This window comes from Erithacus rubecula, assembly GCF_903797595.1.
Source record: "Erithacus rubecula genome assembly, chromosome: 1".
NCBI classification, from domain to species: domain Eukaryota; kingdom Metazoa; phylum Chordata; class Aves; order Passeriformes; family Muscicapidae; genus Erithacus; species Erithacus rubecula.
The window spans coordinates 96,249,285-96,268,674 of NC_136658.1; the positions used below are offsets into that span (position 1 = coordinate 96,249,285).

The following is a 19,390-nucleotide window of genomic DNA, read 5'->3' on the forward strand; positions in this document are numbered from 1 at the left end:
TGCAGAGGTTTTTCCCAGAGCTACAGGTTCAGGTTCATGATCCCATACAAGGTGTAAATGTTCATGAAAGGCAACAATCACAATTAAAATTAGTTGTTTTAAATCAAAGGGAAAAAATAGAAAATTATTTCTAGAAAGTCTTTTTTTTCTTCCAGAACAGAATTAGATGAAGTTGCAATAAAACTGACAAAGTACATAATTAAAAAGATCATAAAAGAAAAAAAATTCTAATAGTAGAAGAAGATGAGGGAAATGGAACAAAACAAATAACTCTTCATCCATCCAGTGAATGCAGTTCACTAGCAGTTTAGACCATACAGTTTCCCTTTACAGGAGTTATTTTTGAAATTACCATTAGCATGAGAAAGTTCATACCAAGCTCTACACTCAAGAAAATGCATTACCTTTCTGAACAGCCATCCTCCTGCAAAGAATACTCAAAATTTACCTATCATTATTTTTCAAAAAGGCTAGGAAGTAAAGCAGAAAGCTTAAAAATATATAATGGGAACATCACCTGCAAATAATCAACCAAGATGAGACCAAGAATTTAGGCTGTGCTCAGAGCTCATGTACCTCCTCATCTTCCCCACTGAACTAGGGCAATGCTCCAGGCTTAGAGAAGAATGGCTGGAAAGATGCAGCATTGAGGTGCTGGAGTATGTCCAGAAAACAGCAACAGAGCTGATGAAGGGTCTGGAGCACGAGCCTGACATGGAGCTGCAGAGGAAGCTGGGGTTTAGCCAGGAGAAAAGGAGACCCTGGGGTGACCCAGTCTCTCTACAACTACCTGACAGGAGGCTGTAGCCAGGTGGGAATTGGGCTATTCTCCCAGACAGCCAGCAACAGGATGAGAGGTGTGCCATGGGAAATCAGAACTAATTTTTTCTCTGGAAGGGTTGTTAAGCATTGGAATGGGCTGCCCAGGGATGTGGTGAGGTCATCATCTCTGGAGATGCTCAAGACACAAACATACTTAGGGCCATGGTCCAGTTGACAGGGTGGCATTTGGTTTAAGGTTGGACTTGATGATTTTGAAGATCTTTCCCAACCTAAATGACTCTGTGTAATACTGAATTACATGAGTACTTGGTAATTGTAGGTTTTATTTGCGGCAGAAAGGTTCAAATTTCCACAGATGCAGACAATAAAGAGAAACAAAAGAGGCAAAAAATATTTTCTAAGTACTTTAGATGAAACTATCAACTTCAGCAGCACAGTTCAGAGTACCTGAATACTTAGCAAATTAAGAAGCAATGTAAGTAGCTGGTATTTTATGATGCCCCTCAGTTCCCCTGCCAAACTACATATCAAGTTTTGTCTCTTTTTCTAAAAAATGAAAGAAAATGTAACTACTGCCTTGCCAGTACCTTTCTCCTCCCTCTTCAGTTTTCAAAGGAGGGGAAACCAAAAGAAAAGTACACTACTTCAGTCCTAAGTAAGTCCTAAGCACACAGTGGCATCACAACATATTATCAGTGCTGATATACTCCAATTAACTTTTTTGTAAAATAAAACAATCATGTCAGTTCAACAGTTCAAAAGCTTCAGTAATCTGCTTCTCTTCCAATTGTTTTTATTGATTATATAGAATACCTAAACAGCTTTCAGCACACACTGGACTCTGCTAAGGCAGATTATTTAGCAGCTGTCATTATTGGTTGTACAAATCTCCCACTTGGAATGATTTACATCTGTTTCTTATCCAGAACTGAGGTCTCAAAGATCAGATTAAGATGCTGAAATACGACTGTCAATAACCAATTTCAGAACCTTAATGCAGCCCAGAAAAACAGGATATCCATTATACACACTGCAACAATAACACTTCCATAGTAAACAATGTATTAATCTTCTATGACACATACATTCCCTCCATTATTTTCTTAACTTTATGTCCACATAATTTTCTCCTTAACATATCTACCTTACTTGCCCTTGAATGTAAACTGCAAATCACCCAGTTAAATACCATTAGATAAAACTGACACTCAAAAAGCTCTAGAAATAAGGATGCCCCAGAATCAGTCTTCTCTGCTCTACCTTCTTACAACCTAAAATTTTACAATAAGCTTTCAACATCTTCCACATTTTACAACATAATTGGTATTAAGAAATTGACACCTACAGTGAAAGAATACATCTTTGCACATTGTTAAGGAGAAAGGAAGAGACCTCCAACAATGGCAAGGCCACAAATTTGATGCCAAAAGCAAAGTTTACCTTCACACACCTGAGGAATTCTCTAAACACCACCAAGTTCTAGAAGAAAGTCTCACCTTGAAACTCTGAAGGTCTTGAATTGACCTTCAAAAGTTCAGACTAGATTATCCTTCCTATGCAAACAAGCAACTTTGAAAACTTAGCAAATGCTCTAAAAACCCTCTTATTTGCACATTTCAAACTATGCAGACATGAAAAAGTATGCTTTACTTGCAAATGCCAACAAAATTCTTTTGAAGGAAATTCATACAGAAACAGTAGGTCACTGTGAGCAACCCACCTAATTTGTCACTAGAGAAAATGTTATCTCACACCAAGATACTGCTTTATTTTTCATATTTATTTCTCTTCTTTTAATTTTCTTTCCCTGATCACTTCTAATGTTTTACTACATTAGTAATGTGATGAAATCCACTCTAAGATCCTATAATCAGCATATGATGCAGAGAGACCTGCCATATCTGGAGCATGGACATTTTTGTCAAAAGGAGGACTGTAAGATGCATGGGGAGGATGGGTGCAGTGGTTATTTACACTATATATATATATATATATATATATATATATATATATATATATATATATATAAAGGAAATATAAGAATTTTTCAACCCATTTCCATTTAATCCTTATCTTGTCATATAAATTTTTATTCTGGTAATAGCTTGTGCTACACCTTTCAGCTCCCTTTTATATTTTATTTGCTAGTAAAACCAACTTACTTGCTGTCTCCTCCTAGCATGAGTTTACACACAGGGAAACTAACAGAAAAATTACAAAAAATAAAGCTAAGGCAGTTCACAGAAGCAGATAGGCAATGGCAAAAGACCATCAAAAGAAAATACTTTCCTAAACAATACTGAGCAAGGACAGCAGATATCACCTCATGTCCTACCACATAAAAATATAGATAGATTTTAACTAACACAGAGGTAACTCCCTTTTTAACAAAGACATATGTTCACAAAACACATGCAGGGAAAAAACAGTACTTACAACTGGGTTTTTAGTGTCTGGGTCAAATTCTGTAGAATTTGCATCTGGAACAGAAGTTCAAAGTAAACACAGTACAATTGCTCTACATGCACTACAAACTCCTAGTAGCTCTGTGGCATTTCAGGGGTTGTCTATATTTATGTTACAATCTCACATGTTGACACTGCACCAGTTTTGAAGCAATCACAGGAAGCATATGACCTCAGACACATAAGTTCCCTTTCCTGCTTTCCAAAACATTTTCTTCTCAGCTCTTGGTATTAGAAATTCATTGATATGTTAAATCTCTTCATACTACTACTGCAATGGCTCTTGTTTGGCCACTCTGCTCACGAAGCCAAGTGAGAAAAACACTTCCCAGTTTTTACTTCTCACCACTTGCAAACTTCAGAAAGAGACCATGGAGGTGAACTCTAAGCATACTTCTTTCTGCACTGTTTAGATTAAAAAGCAGGTTTCAAACAATCTGCATAGCAGAGAGTTCCTATTCCCTTGCACAGAAAGGTAGCAGAGGGTACTTAGCCAAAAATTATCTTGCTGCAAGAACTAACAATCATAGAATCTGTAAACAGTTCTAATAATAGACATGCATTTCACATAGAGAATAAAAATTCCTTTAAACAAATCAGATTCACAGCAGCATACTGAGCTCACCTTCCCAATTCAAACAGTTTCTTGCAAATTCCACAACTGCTAACTGCATTCCCAGGCAAACTCCTAGAAGAGAAAACAAAACCTCCAGAATTTCCAGGCCAAAGAGTAGGACTGACTAAGTACTTGCTATTCTGTCTTAAACTTGACTGCGTTGAAATCTTGGTATTTATTGCATGTACTCAGACTTACAAAAAGCTAAACCAAAAGTGGCTGCTCAGTGTAAAACTCACACTTCAAACTTGGCACACTATAAATACACGTGACCCAATTATATGCTTTAAGCCCTTTCAAAGATATATTCCTCTCATGTATTTTGCCAATAATTACTGCAAAGACAAAGAGAAGCTAAAAGCCTGGGTATATCCAGGTTCAAACTTTGCTTTGGCAACTACTCAGACACTTAAAAAAAAAAGATAAGAAATGTGGAGTAAGAAGCAAAGCCTCAGAGATACTTACACAAACAGCACTTAGCTTATAGACCAGATGACATCCTTGGACTTTACTGTAATAACATGTACCAGTAAATCAAAAAAAGCATTTAATAAAACAAAAATGGTCCAAAGACACCTATGTTTTCTGCACACTGTTTGATAAAGAGAATTATACTGATACAATTACAATGGGAAGACTCTCCATTTTTGTACATGAAAAATGAACCTTTGCAGAAGGGATAGTCTTTTTTTCCTTCCTCATAAAACAGATGTGGTACAAGACTATGTTCCTGAGGATTCTTTACATGGCAGATAGTCACAGCATCACACATACTTCCCTAAGACAGGATCCTTCCCTAATGTGGAGGTATGCGCTGTTTTTTTTTTTTATTAATCAAATCAATTGGCTTGCTATACATTTCCTAAACACAGTTATTTCTTACTCTAGTGATCTTACCAAGAAAAGGTTTTTTCTTTGTTCTTGCCCAGGAGATAGCTTGAAGTTTGCCTTCTGTTCCCCTAATTCCAAAACCTCCTGGGACCAAAATGCCACTGTAATGACAGCCACATAAAAAAGAATTAACATGTAGAATCAAGCCAGCTGAGGAATCCACACAACTTGAAGGTTCTTGAGGTTGCAACTAACAAGCACAATTCATGAAAGGCATGTTTTATATGACTATTCAGAATACCAAGAAATTAACCTTAAATTTGGAGATTTATTTCATCTACCCACCCTGATTCTCATCTGACCAATATCACACTTCATAGTGAAATTTCCACTGCTTAAATAAATATTGCTCAAATAAACTAGCTACATATTCACTACTTAAAATCCTAACACCCAAAGTTTAGGTCTTGTAATACCAAAAAAACTAAATGTATCTAGGTAAGACACAATATCCCTTTAAAAATACAAATTGAAATCCAAGCAATGATTCTTAACAGAGACATTTGCAGTGTGCATTTACAAGCACCTTTCACTATGCTGCATGCTGACAACAAAAAACCTCTGACAATTGATCTGCACTGTAAAGAAAGTCCAGATGTGCAAAAAAGCAAAACAACAACAAAAAAATCAAAACCCCAAACCAACAACCAAAAAACTGCAATTTGTGTAAAGAGATTTAGCAGACTTTGAGGATATATGTTGATCCTTCAATTTGCTGAAGCTTTTCACCACCCATGCAATTTATCCTTTCATGTAAGCAATAGAAGTCTGGATACATTGAAAAATTATTTGATATATTGAAGCAGTTTTTCATCACATGAAATAAATACCATGGTCTGCATTTGGGATACAGAATGCCCAATGTCACTTACTCTGCTTTGCACAGTTTATGCCATGCCTGGTGATATTTCACTGAGTTCTCTGCTTCTGTAGAACGTTCAAGTTCTGTTGAATCTATGTACTAATAAAGAAAAATATGCAATGAAATGGTCTCTTCTTCCACAGAAAGAGCAGCAGACAGTATATAATTAAGCATTTAGATAAATTATTAAGAGTTTCAAGTGAATTTGCCAATAAACCTGTAACAATTTCACTGAAAACCCAGTATTTGCTTTTAAGATCGAGTGTTTGCTCTATTTGCAGCAATCTGTGCTCTTTTCTTTGCACATAGCTCAGGAGCTGTCTGCCTACAGCCCTGTTTGCCACCCTCCAGGTAAGCAGACTAGCCAGAATGCTTTCTAACTCTGAACCCAGGTTACCTTCCTATGGCAAGCAAGAAGTGGTGCTGACCTTGTCCTGTCATCCCAATGTGATGTGGCCAGGATGGTTAGTTTCCTGGATTTTGGGTGCCACAGCTTGTCCAGTCTTATTATAAGACTGGAAAAATCTGCACTGTCTGTGAGAAAGGTGTTCCTGGGGACTCTTGGGTAGAAAGAGAGAACTCATTATCTATGTCCTACTAGAAGTACTGCATTAGAATCTCTAGAGTCATTAAAAAACACAGCTCTAGATGCACCACTAGAGCCAAGTGAGGGGACAATGTACAGCACCAGGAACACAAAAGATCAGAGTTTGATTCTGGAATTTGTCAGTCTTTTTCTCAGAGTAAAATAATTAACCACATTCTGATGTAGAGTCCATCCTCCATAAAAATGAGATCATCTGAAATGGCAGAACTCACCTGTGTGCAGGGAAGGGCAACTGACAAGGAGACTGCTGCAAGTTTCGCAGGCAAGACTGCTTTCTAGCAAATATTTTCTACTTTTTCCACATTCCAGAAGGCATCAAAAATACAAGAGAAAACTACTTTTGAATGTTGCTATTCTATACTAGAAGAATATTACACAACCAACTAAAAAGACACTGATACTGGAAGGTTGGAAAGAGAAACTAATAACAGTTGGAGTTAATTATCTTTTCCTTGCCAAACATACTGAGAAGGAACATTTATCAGATAAAGAAGCACCAACCTTTTGTCATTCAGATTAAGAGGTTCCTTCAGAGTATGGGATTATACTGAGAGCCTTTGGGCATAAACACTAAAAGAAGGTTTGGGCATGCAGTTAAGTACAGTGGGAGGTGTGTCTGTTAACATTTCAACACCGCAATGGAGCTCTGAAACCATCACTTTTCTTATTTGTTAATGTAGAAGCCTCACCAAAATTAAGATCAGCTGCACATGAAGCTTGCTGTTCATTTGTAGGCAAGGCAACTTTCACCTTTTTTACTGAAAGCAAAACTATTTTTCACACATAAAATTTTTGCAGCTGTCAGCATGAAACACTACAGTGACACAGATAGGTCAGAAAGGACATTTTAAATCCCAAGCCTCACTCCCTGCTCAAAGAAAGTCAAATTAGAGCAGGCTGCTTAGGATCATTTCTAATAGGATCTAAAAATCTCCAGAGATCAATTCTGGCTGTATCCACTTTTTTGTTTCTTCATGCACACAGAAACAACTATTTAGAATATTAGTTAATAATCTTTCCAGGGAACGAGAAAAGGCTGACCACCTACCATTTCTCCAAATCCTAATTTTTGCCTTTTTTTTTTTTTTTTTTTTTTTGGACTGGTACATTTGCCCCTTTCCAGTCATAGACTAATTAGGATGGAAAGGATCTCTAAGATCACTGAATCCAACCATTAACTCAGGACTGCCAAGTTCAACAAGTTCATGTGTCATGAAAACAAGTGAAATCTAACTATGATTGTAAATATAAATTTGCAGATAAAGCCTGCTCTTTCATCTGATCCAGTTTTGGGTAACTTCAAAGTTCCTTTCAGGTAAGTTCAGTTGCAAATAAAATAATTAAATCTTTAAATATTTCTTTCAAAGAACAGGGTGCTTGGCCAGTCTGCATTTATCTGCATGATTAATTTTCTAATTTTCACATGAATTAAAACTGCTTCACATGATGGGAAATAGTAGTTTACCAGAGAATGATACAATAGTAGAACCAAAGCACTCCTGAAAGCAAAAGCCAGAAATATCCTCACCATTAAATCCAGTTTGTAATTAATTGCCAGTGCAGAGTGTTCCAGAGCTTTGAAAACAGATGCATAGCAGTCACTCAGTTTTGTGTACTTGCCAACGAGAGCTATGGAACACACCTTCAGCAGCCTTTCATATCTGACAAAAACAAGTTCTTCAGTTACTACACAGCATTTCACAAAAAAAAAAAAAAAAAAAAAAAAAAACCTAAATATTTTAACAGTGTTTGTTGTTTTTTTTTTAACTCCACAAAATACCTCCTAAAATTTCCAAACTGCCAATGATTTTAAACCCAGACCATTCACAGGTGTCAATCAGTATTACACTCAGTCACCAGTTTGATGACTTCATAGCAGCTAAAACCTAATTTGAATTACAGCACTTCAAGAGAAAGAAGCAGGATGTAGAATACCTGCAAGCCATCTTCTTCCACTTCATTAGAAGATCACTTGGCTGGTCATCAATAGGCAAATTTAGCCTCTGTTTAAAATACTTAATGATGCCTTGCTCTTCCAATAGGATTGGTACTCGGTAAGTAGAAGAAACATCATGAATAAATATCACCTAACAAAAAAAGGCAAAACACAATAAACTTACATAATTTTTTCACAGGAAATATTCATTCTACTTTTGGATACTATATGCATTTTTTATACTATACACATTCTGTTTTTTAAATACCTTCCTCTTGAATGAGCAGGACAGCACAGCTAATATTTAAGGTTCCATTAAATCTACAAGAAAAAAATTACTCCAAAAGTAAAAATGTGTTTTACTTCTACTTCACACCATCATACAGGTTTGTCAAGCCTATCAAAGCATCAGTTTTAGTGCAAACATCTGGCTCCATAAGCACTCATGCTTGCTAGCACTTCCTTCCTCCACTCTCATAAACTTGAAGAGTATTAACCATGAAAGCAAGGAAACAAATTAAACCTAACAAAACAGACCAAATTTGTTTGTGACAGTCTCCTAAAAGTATTTTGTTACTGAACTAGGCTATGTAATTACTATATACAGTCCATTTAAGGACCTTTTTGTTAAGAACACACCTATAAAGTACATCCAAGCTGCCAGCAATTCAGCTGAACACTTGAACAGTAAAGGATTGTCTCTGTTACCCTTGATCTGCTTCTGTTCATCACAAACTTTGTACATGTGCATGCTGCCCCATGCAGCATTCAATGCCCATTCAATCTGAAATGCCAAATAACCACTTGCATCTCTTGTACCTTCAGCATTATCCATTACTTTGAAGAGTAAAATGCTCTCACTTGCAAAAATATTAAAGAGCAGTTAATTGATCGAAACGAATATTTGGATAGAAATTAATTGCAAAGTATTGGGAAAAACTGAGTTATAGAAGAATACATAACTACAAAATGGATGCATGCTTAAGGCATTAATAGCCTATTACATATTATCACAGTAACAGTGTTCATGTGACTGTGACCTTCTATGGACATAAAATCACCTATCTTTAACCACACTTTGTTCATCCATTATTATAATCAGAGATGATTTATGAGTACCAAATACATAATAATAAATAAAATCAGCCATAGTTGTGAAAATTGTAGCATTTCATGCTACATATAACAACTAACCATGCACTCAAAATCTACTTTTATTCACTTTTACACAATATGCATTTAAATTATTAATTACTGTTTGACATAAAACTTAACATATATACTCATGATATTTTGAAAATGCTATAGTATCCATAACAGCAAAGTAAAATTATAAAACCAATTACACACGAATGAAGCAGTCAGAAGTTGAAAACAGAAATGCACAGAAATATTGTGTACTTTCCCACATGTAATATTGAAGTACAGACCTGTTCAGGCTCCACATGACAAAACATGGAAATCTTCTCCTTCACGGCCATCTCTATAGGTTTTGCACTTCTGCAGACTATCTAACATAACAAAAGGAAAAATTTCAAATATTTACTAGGCAAACCAATAGAAGATCCTCAATATTTCACAGAGAAATTAATCTCCTTTGGAAGCAGAGAACCAACAAATGTGCCTTTTTTAAATTTTTCCCCTCTTTTGGAGCTCTACAATATATCATAGCTCACAAATATCGACTAGCAAGGCAGAAGTAAATCAGTCACTTGCCCATACTGACCAATTTTCCATTCATCTTTCATTGGCATTCTCTGTAATACTGCTTCCTCATATTCTTCCTTCTTGCAGCTACTACTGTAATGCTCTTTGCCTCAAGTCTAACAGCCCTGTAAGTATGAATATGATGAATCAAAGGAATATTTTAATCTTATCAGTAAGATCAGATTTAAACTGAGAGCAATAATACTTAGCTTGCATGCATGAGTATTTCAGTATTTCAACATCTTTTTAATTTACACATCATGACAAAAAGGAGGCCAAAGAAAACTAGTTCATAATTGTATGGAGTTTTCACTGGTGTTAGTATTTCGCTGATACATTTAAACCCCAGCAATTTTAGAAAATATTGATAATTTTTAACCAATGAAGAAAATAATTATATGCTTTGGTGTTTGTTTGAAGGGGTCTTTTTTTGCATTATGTTACTCCAGGCAACTAGATTAAAATGTAGAACTGCTCTAGTAAAGTGCCTACTGATTACTCAGTCTTCTCCCTTAAGTTATTTTGAAACCTGGAAGTATAACAAAAAGTAGCATGATCCTTGCACAAGATTACTTTATTACTTTCCCCATATTTCTACCAAATGCAACTACTTAATTCATCAAGCCCTTTTGCTCAGAAACTTTTACATGCCCTTTGATCATCTTGCTAATGCAGTTTAGCTACACTGATACTGATGGAATCTAATTAACTAACCCTACCCATAGAAGTATTTCTAGAAACAAAAGAAAATGCCAAGTATAAGGGAATATTAGTGCACTTTTTAATCAAAATGTAATTAGGAAACAATTTGTACATTCTATTCACATAAGCACAATTCACATGTAAAATTTGGTACAGTTTGAAGCTGAAGGTGTAACTCATCAGCCTGGATAGTATGAGCACATGAGCAAACCCACTTTGAAATCTATCATCTGTTTTGCAGAGATAGATTTTTAAAAGTTATTACAGAAATCAAAAACATCAGAATCAGCATGAAAATAACAAAACTAAAATAAAGTGGCAGAGATGCACCATGAAGGAAGATAACACACAGAAGATGAAGAACAACAGAATCCAACAGGGCAGCTCTGACAAGCACATCCTCCAAGTGCTGCATCAGAGTCCAGGATCTCTGCAGCCACAGTGTGTTCATTTGGCACCCAGAACTTCCCCTGGGCTGAACAGAGAGGCTGGGGCACACAGAGCAGAGCAGCCAGCCCAGGGATGCCCAGGAGCAGGCAGGGATTCAGAACAGAATGAGCCAGGCTCAGCTCAGCACAGCACCTGGAGGAAACTTTCCTGGCTGCTGCTGTAGGAGCTGCCCCGTGTGCAGCCCTGGCCATAACAGCAACCATTTAAATATTGTCCTGAAGCAGCACTCGAGGAGCTTTAAAAGGGCACCAAGAGGATGCACCTTGAGTGAGATCTGTTCCTGCCTCAGGGGACAACAGCAACAGTCAAAAAAAACCAAAAGTGATGATACTGTGCTCCTGGCAGTCCCAGAGCTGCCCCAGGCAAGAACCCAAGATACAAGACAGCGACTATGTTTGTCTGTTCTCCTCTTATTACACACACCCACTTAGCAGGCCTTTTTAAGAAATTTTTTTTTTTGGAGGGGAGGGAGAAGTCAGGCCCTGGGAATTGCCTTAAAGGCCTTCAAAAAGCACAGGCAACTTTCCCTATGCAATTAGCACTTCAAGAGGGATTTTGGAGATTAGGCTCTGAAACTCAGAATGAAGTACAGCATTATAATAATAAAAGTCTTTCCATCCACAAGCTGGTTACAATTACCATGTCACACCTTTTTGACATCAAACACATCTTTCACATATCCTATTTCCAAATCCATTGGTTTTGTAGTTATAAACACACTTATTCATAAATGTAAAATGAAAGTGCTCAAAAACAATCAGAAAGAAGCACAACACAAAATTTAGTTGTGGAACAATCTTCTTGAGAATAATTTTTCTTTTTTGAGGATATACACATTGCTTCTTAATAATGCATAAAAATTACTGAATGTTACAAGACAAACATTTTAGGTCTGCCTACAAAGTGAATTGAGATTTCCATTACTTTTAGCAGTAAAGAATTATTTTTATAATAAGATGCCTTTAGAAGAACATAGCCACAGTCCCAAGATACTGCAAGAAGTTAGTTGAATTAAGTTAGCTTAGAGTGATTTTGAGTAATTTGATTTCCTGTGGCTTTAATGGAGCTATGCAGTACATATTTTGCATTTCTTTTAAAATTCTGGTCTCTCCTGAGGGACTATGGCTTATTCTTTGAACACAGGTTATGCAATGACATTTCTAGATTAACTATAAATAAAAATCTGTATTTATTGACTCACCAAATCTGGAGACAAGCCTAGACCCCTCAGTGCCCGAACACTGTTCTGTGTTGGTTTTGTCTTCTGTTCACCAGTAGCATTAGGCTGGAAAGGCACATTTTGAAAGCTCAAACAGCAAAAAATATCTACTAACAAAGCAGTTACAGATTGAAAGAGAAAACTGATTGCAAGTAATAACATTTGAAGGAAATAAACATACCCAAAGAGAGCCATAATCTGCCAGAAACAGAAATGGCACCACTGTGATTACTTGTATTTGAAATACTGTGAGGAAAGCAGAGGGTCCCACTTCAGGTCAAGTTTATTTTGTTGCTTTTGTTTTCATAGAAAAATTTCCATATAATTTGCTCAGGCAGAAATAGAAGAAGAATAGTCCAAAAGCTGGATTTGGTAAAAAAATTGAGAATGTTCAACACAGCATAAAGCCTTCAGTGGCTGTTCTTGGTATATTCAGATGTATAGCTCTGTTCTCAAATACATGGAATTAATCCTACCAATTGCTGTTCAATCCTCTAATCCACAGCTGTAATGGGTAATTATCTTTTTGTCTGTAGAAGGTGAAATCTATCATCATTACAAACCTTTGCTTACCAAAATATCCCTAGTGAGTAATGAAGCAACATTTAGAGTTCTAATGAAAAAATACTTTTAGTCCTGTACAAGGAATTATACTGGTCTTGACTTGACTCCATCATGAAAGGGTTAATGAGACAAGTAAACAAATACAAAGCCAATATAGAGTAAAATTTATTTTATTAATTCTAGTAACTTACCTGTGGTACTAGGCTAACATGGATATTACAGAAGTTCTCTCTTTTTGCTTTGAACTGAAACTGTCTAAATGCTTCAACAAATGGCATTCCTTCAATATCTCCAATGGTTCCACCCAGCTGAAAAGGAAATGGATATGTCAGAGTGGCAGAAAGCAAAAACAAAAGAAAAAAATATCTTATATATTTCAAGATGTTTTCTGAAACTTTTATCTAAAAAAACCCCCTCACAACTGGAATTTGAAAAGACTACAAAGTACTTTCATCTACTCTGCACAATTTATTTCTCGTGGAAAACATTAAACAATTTTCCAGTTTTGTTATGTTCACTTTCCACCAAATACAAAAGCTTCCCATGGGAAGAAGTGTGGAGCTGCTGAATAATTCATACTTCACACTGCCTTCAAAATATCAATAGTTAAGCTGATGTGAAGATGTTCATATAGAAAAATTTTATTCCCTGTCAGATGAACAAATATTTGTGATTAACTAGAGACAGACATTTCTCAGTATTATCACAGCTTTCCAACATCAATAATTGTTTATTACCAAACTAAAATGCAAGAGACTAAGTCCATACTGAAATTTATTTATTAAGACAGAAATCAGATGCCTTTCAAAGACACAGAGAGCTATAGCAGACTAAGCACTGAATAAAACAGTTTTGCACACAAGTCTGACAAAGTAGTTGTATTTCAGAATGATCTTTTTGTGCCACCATGTGGTTTTTGACAGAATTGCATATTTCTGTTCATCCAATACCAGAAAAACTAACAATTACATTTATATATCACACACATTTAGTCTAACTCCTTCAGGGTTTTACAACAGAAGAACGTTACAATTATTTTTAGAGTACTAAAGAAAAAAAATTTTATCAGGTTGGAGGTTTAAGTGTGTAATAAAAAAATCAAAATAAAACCCTGTAGTTAAGGGACTATACATAGTCCTTTATGGACCACAGAATATGATGATCTCTTATTAATGTTTTTGTGCTACTTTTGTATTTAGTTTTTCATATTTGTTTTAAATTAAATATTTGACTCCCACTGTGAACATCATTTAAAAAAATCTATAGATATACTGGTAAGTGTATTTCAATCAAGGCAGATTCTTCTGCATAAGAAACACTGAATAATTCTGCTGCAGGATCACAAAGTTTATGGTACTATTGATTGCAGTGGTCACTTCTGGCACTAAATCTGTGACATCTTCTGTCAAATTCTCAAATATAATCTATTTTCATTATTTTCTGCTGTAATAGTACTACCAGCAATAATAGACTTTCACCCAGCTGGCTCAAAGCCCTACTGAGGGTGGGTAAAATCTATTGTTTCCATTGTGTAGGACATCAGCAGGTTAAGTAATTAACAAAGTTGCCTCCAGAGATCTTAAAGATAACATCAGAGAGTGGGAAACAAAATTACACATTGTTTAAATGTATTCATTTAAGCATGACCACAAGCAACAAGACAAACATTTGCAGTTCCATGGAATGGAATGTTAAAGGCTCTCCTACTGACTATAGGAGATTTCAGGTGTTGCACAAGTTTCCTCAATACTATTAACAGTATAAGGCTTCAGTCAAACATCTGGATCTTGCAATAGACAGTTCACATCACAGTAACAGCATTAATTCTCTAAGATAATAAACTCTTAAGAAGCTCAATTTCAGCCATATTCTAGAGTGGATTTAGAGAAGTAAATGGAAGCTGAAGAGAAAAGACCACACCTATCCCTTTCAGAACTAACCAAAGAATATAGAATGTGTCTTTGAATTTCAGCTCTCCATAAAATTTCAGTCTGACCTTTATACACTAAGGAGCAAAGAGAAAGGAAACAAGCTCATTGTGTTCACTGCAGATATACAACCTAAAAGATTCCATACTTACCTCAATTACACAGATTTGTGGCTCTTTTTTGTCATCATCCACTGGAACTTTTGCCTGATTCATTACCCATTCCTGAACTGCATCAGTAATGTGTGGAACAACTACAAAACAATACCAAAGAAGTCAAGCACAGCTTATTTTAGGCCCATATACTAATTTTTGTATGCAAAAGGGGTAAAGTGAGCAGAAAGCCAAGAAGAAACAACTAGATCCTTTCTCTAGTTCTCCTTTTCTTGAGCCCAGAAGACAAACATTACAGAATATGCCTGTATCTTTTGGAAGGGAGAAAGGAGTAAAGTGGTGCAGCAAGAAGCAGCCTGTTCTAGCTGATCCCTTCTTCTGTGAAGACTGAATGGACTATTATCCCACAAAATTTAAAAAATTACCTTGAACAGTTTTTCCCAGATAATCACCATGTCTTTCTTTATTAATGACATGCTGATATATCTTTCCAGTGGTGATATTGTTGTCCTTATAGAGATTGATGTCCAAAAATCTCTCATAATTTCCCAAATCTAAGTCAACCTCTCCACCATCGTTCAATACAAAAACTTCACCTGAAAAAAGAAAGCGAAAACAGACAGAAAAATAATAAAATAATCAGAAATTATTAAACACACAGCAAGAATACCACACAATACCATCTTAAAAAAGAAGAAAAAAAATATATATGACAACAATGTATCAATAAAGCCCATACTGCAACTCAATCTACACTGTCATTCTGACTTAATAGCCAAGTCATTAGTTTTACATCTGAAGTCCATCCCTCAGAAACATATAGTTTTGCAAATAAAATGTGAGTTATATTGCCAAAATATTTAATCAGCATAAATATTTAACCAGCATTTCAACACCAGAGTAATCCTTCACTGGAAGAAAGCAATCTCTAGGAATCATAAATCAGAAACAAATAAAATATTCATTTACTTGCAGGAGAGAAAGCTATGCTTTTATAAGCATGAATTAATGTACATGTTCAAAGTGTTTCACTATAAATTCTTGTTGTTTGGACCTATTTCAATGATTGAGGCTTGGATCAGGAGTAAAGTTATGATGAACAAAAATGCTTCTTCAAATGTGATCACTGTTTCTGAGTCAGTTGTTTCATCCAGTATATTTGGTTCACCATACCCACAGCAAGGGTTATTCCTGACTCTGAAAAATCCACTTAAAATCTCCTCCAGGCTCACATTTTTCTTAGCCCTCTACAGGGTCTCTAAGCTCTGAATCTAGTCAACTTCTGACAGAACTCAAGTTGCAAGATCTCGAGGTAAGGCTGGAAAGCTCTTCAGAAAAACAGTAAATATTTTGCCATGACCCAATAAATCAATGGCTAAACAAGTTATGTGACGAATGCACAAAAAAAAAAAAAAAAAAAAAAAAAAAAAAAGTGGACCACAGAAATGTATATCCCACCAAAGTACAACACTCCAACGAACTGCCTAACAAATCACTCCCATGTGTACAACAGAGTGGAAGAATTATGCCTGATTCTGTGAGGCACTTAATTCATCCTCTATACTAAATCATCATTTGTGCCAAGGAGCAAAGCAGAATCAACATTTCTCTTGAGCAGGCCTTTGGAAAAGAAGAATACAAAAATATTATTAAAAAGCCTCTACAGTTTCCTGGAAATCACTAGATTACTCATCTCAATCATATTTCTGTCAAAATGTTAATGAAGGAGGCTTGCCATTCCAGCTCATGGAATTTCCATGTACTACACAGCAAGCCAGTGTTTCTTCACAAGCAGTAAGAAAATTTTCAGTGAGAAAAAGAATCACATGCCATAATAACCCCCCTCCCCTCTACCTGGTGCAGGGAAGGAATGTATCCTCACAATTTCAAGTCATCACAGGAGTCATATGACCCATGAGCAGCAGCACATGCACTCCTTAAAGTGTGCATATGCTTAAATACTTAAATTTTGTTATTTAAGAGAGATCCTATGTCCTCTGCTCTTCCTCTACTTAAAAAGCGAAGTAGTATTTTTTCATTTAAGGAGATACACATATTTATCTCCTATTCCAAAAATTTTGTTGTGGACTAAAAGTAAGCAAACACAATCCAAAACAAAAATAATTAGAAATGTCTACCGGCTGAAGGCACTTTGAAAACCATTGTTTTTAATAAATATACAAGTAACAAGCCACACAGCTGAAGTAACATTCAACACTATGAATAAAATGACTTGTAACTCATTAGTAACAGTCAATACAACTAATGTGGCTTAGAGAATCAACCAATCAAAATATGCATCATTAGCAGATTCTTAAGCTTCACTCATGTTTTTGACTAGACTTTTTTTACTAAAATGAGACCTTAAGCTAACTCTCATGAAGGTACATACATTAGAAGGCACTAATATCCAGAGAACAGCATTGTCAAGTAACTGTTAAGGACTTAAGTTTCAAGTTTCTATTTAAAAAAGGTTTTTAATCAAGTTGAACTGAAGGCAGCATTAACTGAAAAGTCTTACAGCTAGGATTTTGCCAGTAATGTGGGATGTTAGAGAAAGAAAGCATCTGCTCATAACAGTATCTTCAAAAAAACAGGCTTCTGTTTCTGTACTTAGAGCAGACGGTCCTTGAGAGTCCTTGTGTCCTTGAGAACACAGAGTAAGCAACAAACTTTCAAAATAATGATAAAACAACTTGTAAACAGCATACTGTCAGGTTTTTTTAAAAATAAAGCCAGAACATACTATTGTAAACACAAATGTTTATGTGAAAGGGAACAGCACTAATCTCCATACCATGTTCATATGGTGAAAAGGTTCCAGCATCTATGTTTATGTAGGGATCAATTTTGATTGCAGTGACACGTAGACCACATGATTTCAGAATGGTGCCAATGCTGCTTGCAATGATCCCTTTGCCAATGCCCGAGATGACTCCACCAGTTACCAGGATGTACTTCATTGGAAAATCAGCACACACACACACACACCTTGAGCTGGAAACCTAGAGCAACAAAGATGCACATCTCATGAACGTAAATTCATGTCTGGGAAGATCAGACTCAATCTGAGAAGAATCTAAATTGAAATAACCTTAAGCAGCATACAACAAAAATGACCATTTTGGAATCTGGGAGCAGGATTCACCTCTCCCAGGTTATACACCAATATGCAAGATAAACACCTCTCTTGTCCCTAAACAGGTTCTGATAAAGCTGATCAACACACAGAGCTGAAGTATCAATTTACTGTTCTACACAGAAAGGGGTGCTGGCTGGCACACCCACAAAAGGACTACAAAAACTTTTAACTGTTTATATATTTTAGCAAACAAAGGCAGCGGCGTCCATCAGCTACAAGCTGCATTTTTCCATCCATCTGAGACAGGATGGCATTTGTCTCATCTGTAAACAAATTCACACTCCATTCAGGTGGCTGTGGAGGCTAATCACAGAACAATTTTTGAAAAGTGACAGCATGTACAAAAAAAAAAATATATATAGCAATAAATAAATAAATAAATAAATAAAGCAAGAACTCTAGGGTCAAGAAAGTCTTTCCTTACTTAAATATCCAATTCACCCAAAACAATATGCAACAGCACGTGATCTAACAGCCTTCACACTATAAATCAAAGCAGTGTGGTTCTTCAGATGTTGGTGTGAAGCAGTAAATAGTCAATAAACATTTTAATTCTTCTTTTTATTCTACTAAAGTAACATAAATAAGGCCTGGATCTGCAGGAGATTGTGTTCAGGAATGTAACAATGCCTGGTTATCAATACTCTTACATTTCTGATAATAGGAATCAATAAACTATTGGCTTGTCAATATGATCAAAAGGACAACCATAACCAAGAAACACTTTTAATTCAGGAGAAAAGGAATGTCAGGGATTAACTGTTCCCTGGCATTTAATTTTAATACGTAATTTTCTTAATAGCAATGATTTTAAGATTTGGACCCTACTGCCTCTGCTTCAGGCTATTCCTTCAGAACTCAGCCAACTTAGCATCGTAAACATCTAAGCCATTTCCAAAGCTCTTTTCAGGAAAACAGGGGGCATAATTTCAACAACGGTATAAATCTTGAGTACATGCCAATTTAGAACTCTTAAATCTTGCTTACAGAAACCAAAATAAAAAGTTTGCTGAGATTTCAGCAAAACCAGCAATATCCCAGAAGCCCTCAGAAACGCGTTTACTCCAAACGGGTACAGAGAAGTGCAGGTGGTCTGGGAAATCACTTGTGAAAGATGAAGGAAGTAGAGTTAGGGGAGGGAGAGCTGCAAGCGAACACTGTTAGAAAACACTTTGCTGGTAGGCGCCACACGAGTTACTCCGTGCAGCCTTATCCACGGGAGCAGCCGCCTCCCGCAGGGACTGGCGGGCGCTGCCCCCCAGCACGGAGAGGCCTCTGACTTACGTAGGTGCTAAAGGCGGCTGCTCCCACCGAGCCCGGCGGCGCAGACGAGGAGAGCCCGCGGCGGAGCGCCGAGCCCGAGGCACGGCCGGCGGGGCGGGGGGAAGGGGCAGAGCCCCTGGCG

At 36.4% G+C, this 19,390-nt stretch overlaps 1 protein-coding gene across 1 annotated transcript in view; it reads right to left on the minus strand.

Annotated features, from left to right (window-relative positions):
- The window catches only part of CTPS2 (CTP synthase 2), a 59,027-nt gene extending 39,663 nt beyond the window's left edge, over positions 1-19,364 (minus strand). Inside the window, exons 1-13 of the mRNA XM_079317480.1 lie at positions 19,270-19,364; positions 17,641-17,848; positions 15,269-15,439; positions 14,883-14,983; positions 12,994-13,110; positions 12,221-12,304; positions 9,591-9,671; positions 8,160-8,311; positions 7,753-7,885; positions 5,628-5,716; positions 4,762-4,856; positions 3,874-3,936; positions 3,220-3,263 (exon numbers count right to left, since the gene is read on the minus strand). Of these exons, the coding sequence (XP_079173606.1) occupies positions 3,220-3,263; positions 3,874-3,936; positions 4,762-4,856; positions 5,628-5,716; positions 7,753-7,885; positions 8,160-8,311; positions 9,591-9,671; positions 12,221-12,304; positions 12,994-13,110; positions 14,883-14,983; positions 15,269-15,439; positions 17,641-17,806 (1,296 nt within the window). The 5' untranslated portion in view covers positions 17,807-17,848; positions 19,270-19,364. The remainder of the gene's footprint in view (positions 1-3,219; positions 3,264-3,873; positions 3,937-4,761; positions 4,857-5,627; positions 5,717-7,752; positions 7,886-8,159; positions 8,312-9,590; positions 9,672-12,220; positions 12,305-12,993; positions 13,111-14,882; positions 14,984-15,268; positions 15,440-17,640; positions 17,849-19,269) is intronic.
- Between the last annotated feature and the right edge of the window lie 26 nt (positions 19,365-19,390).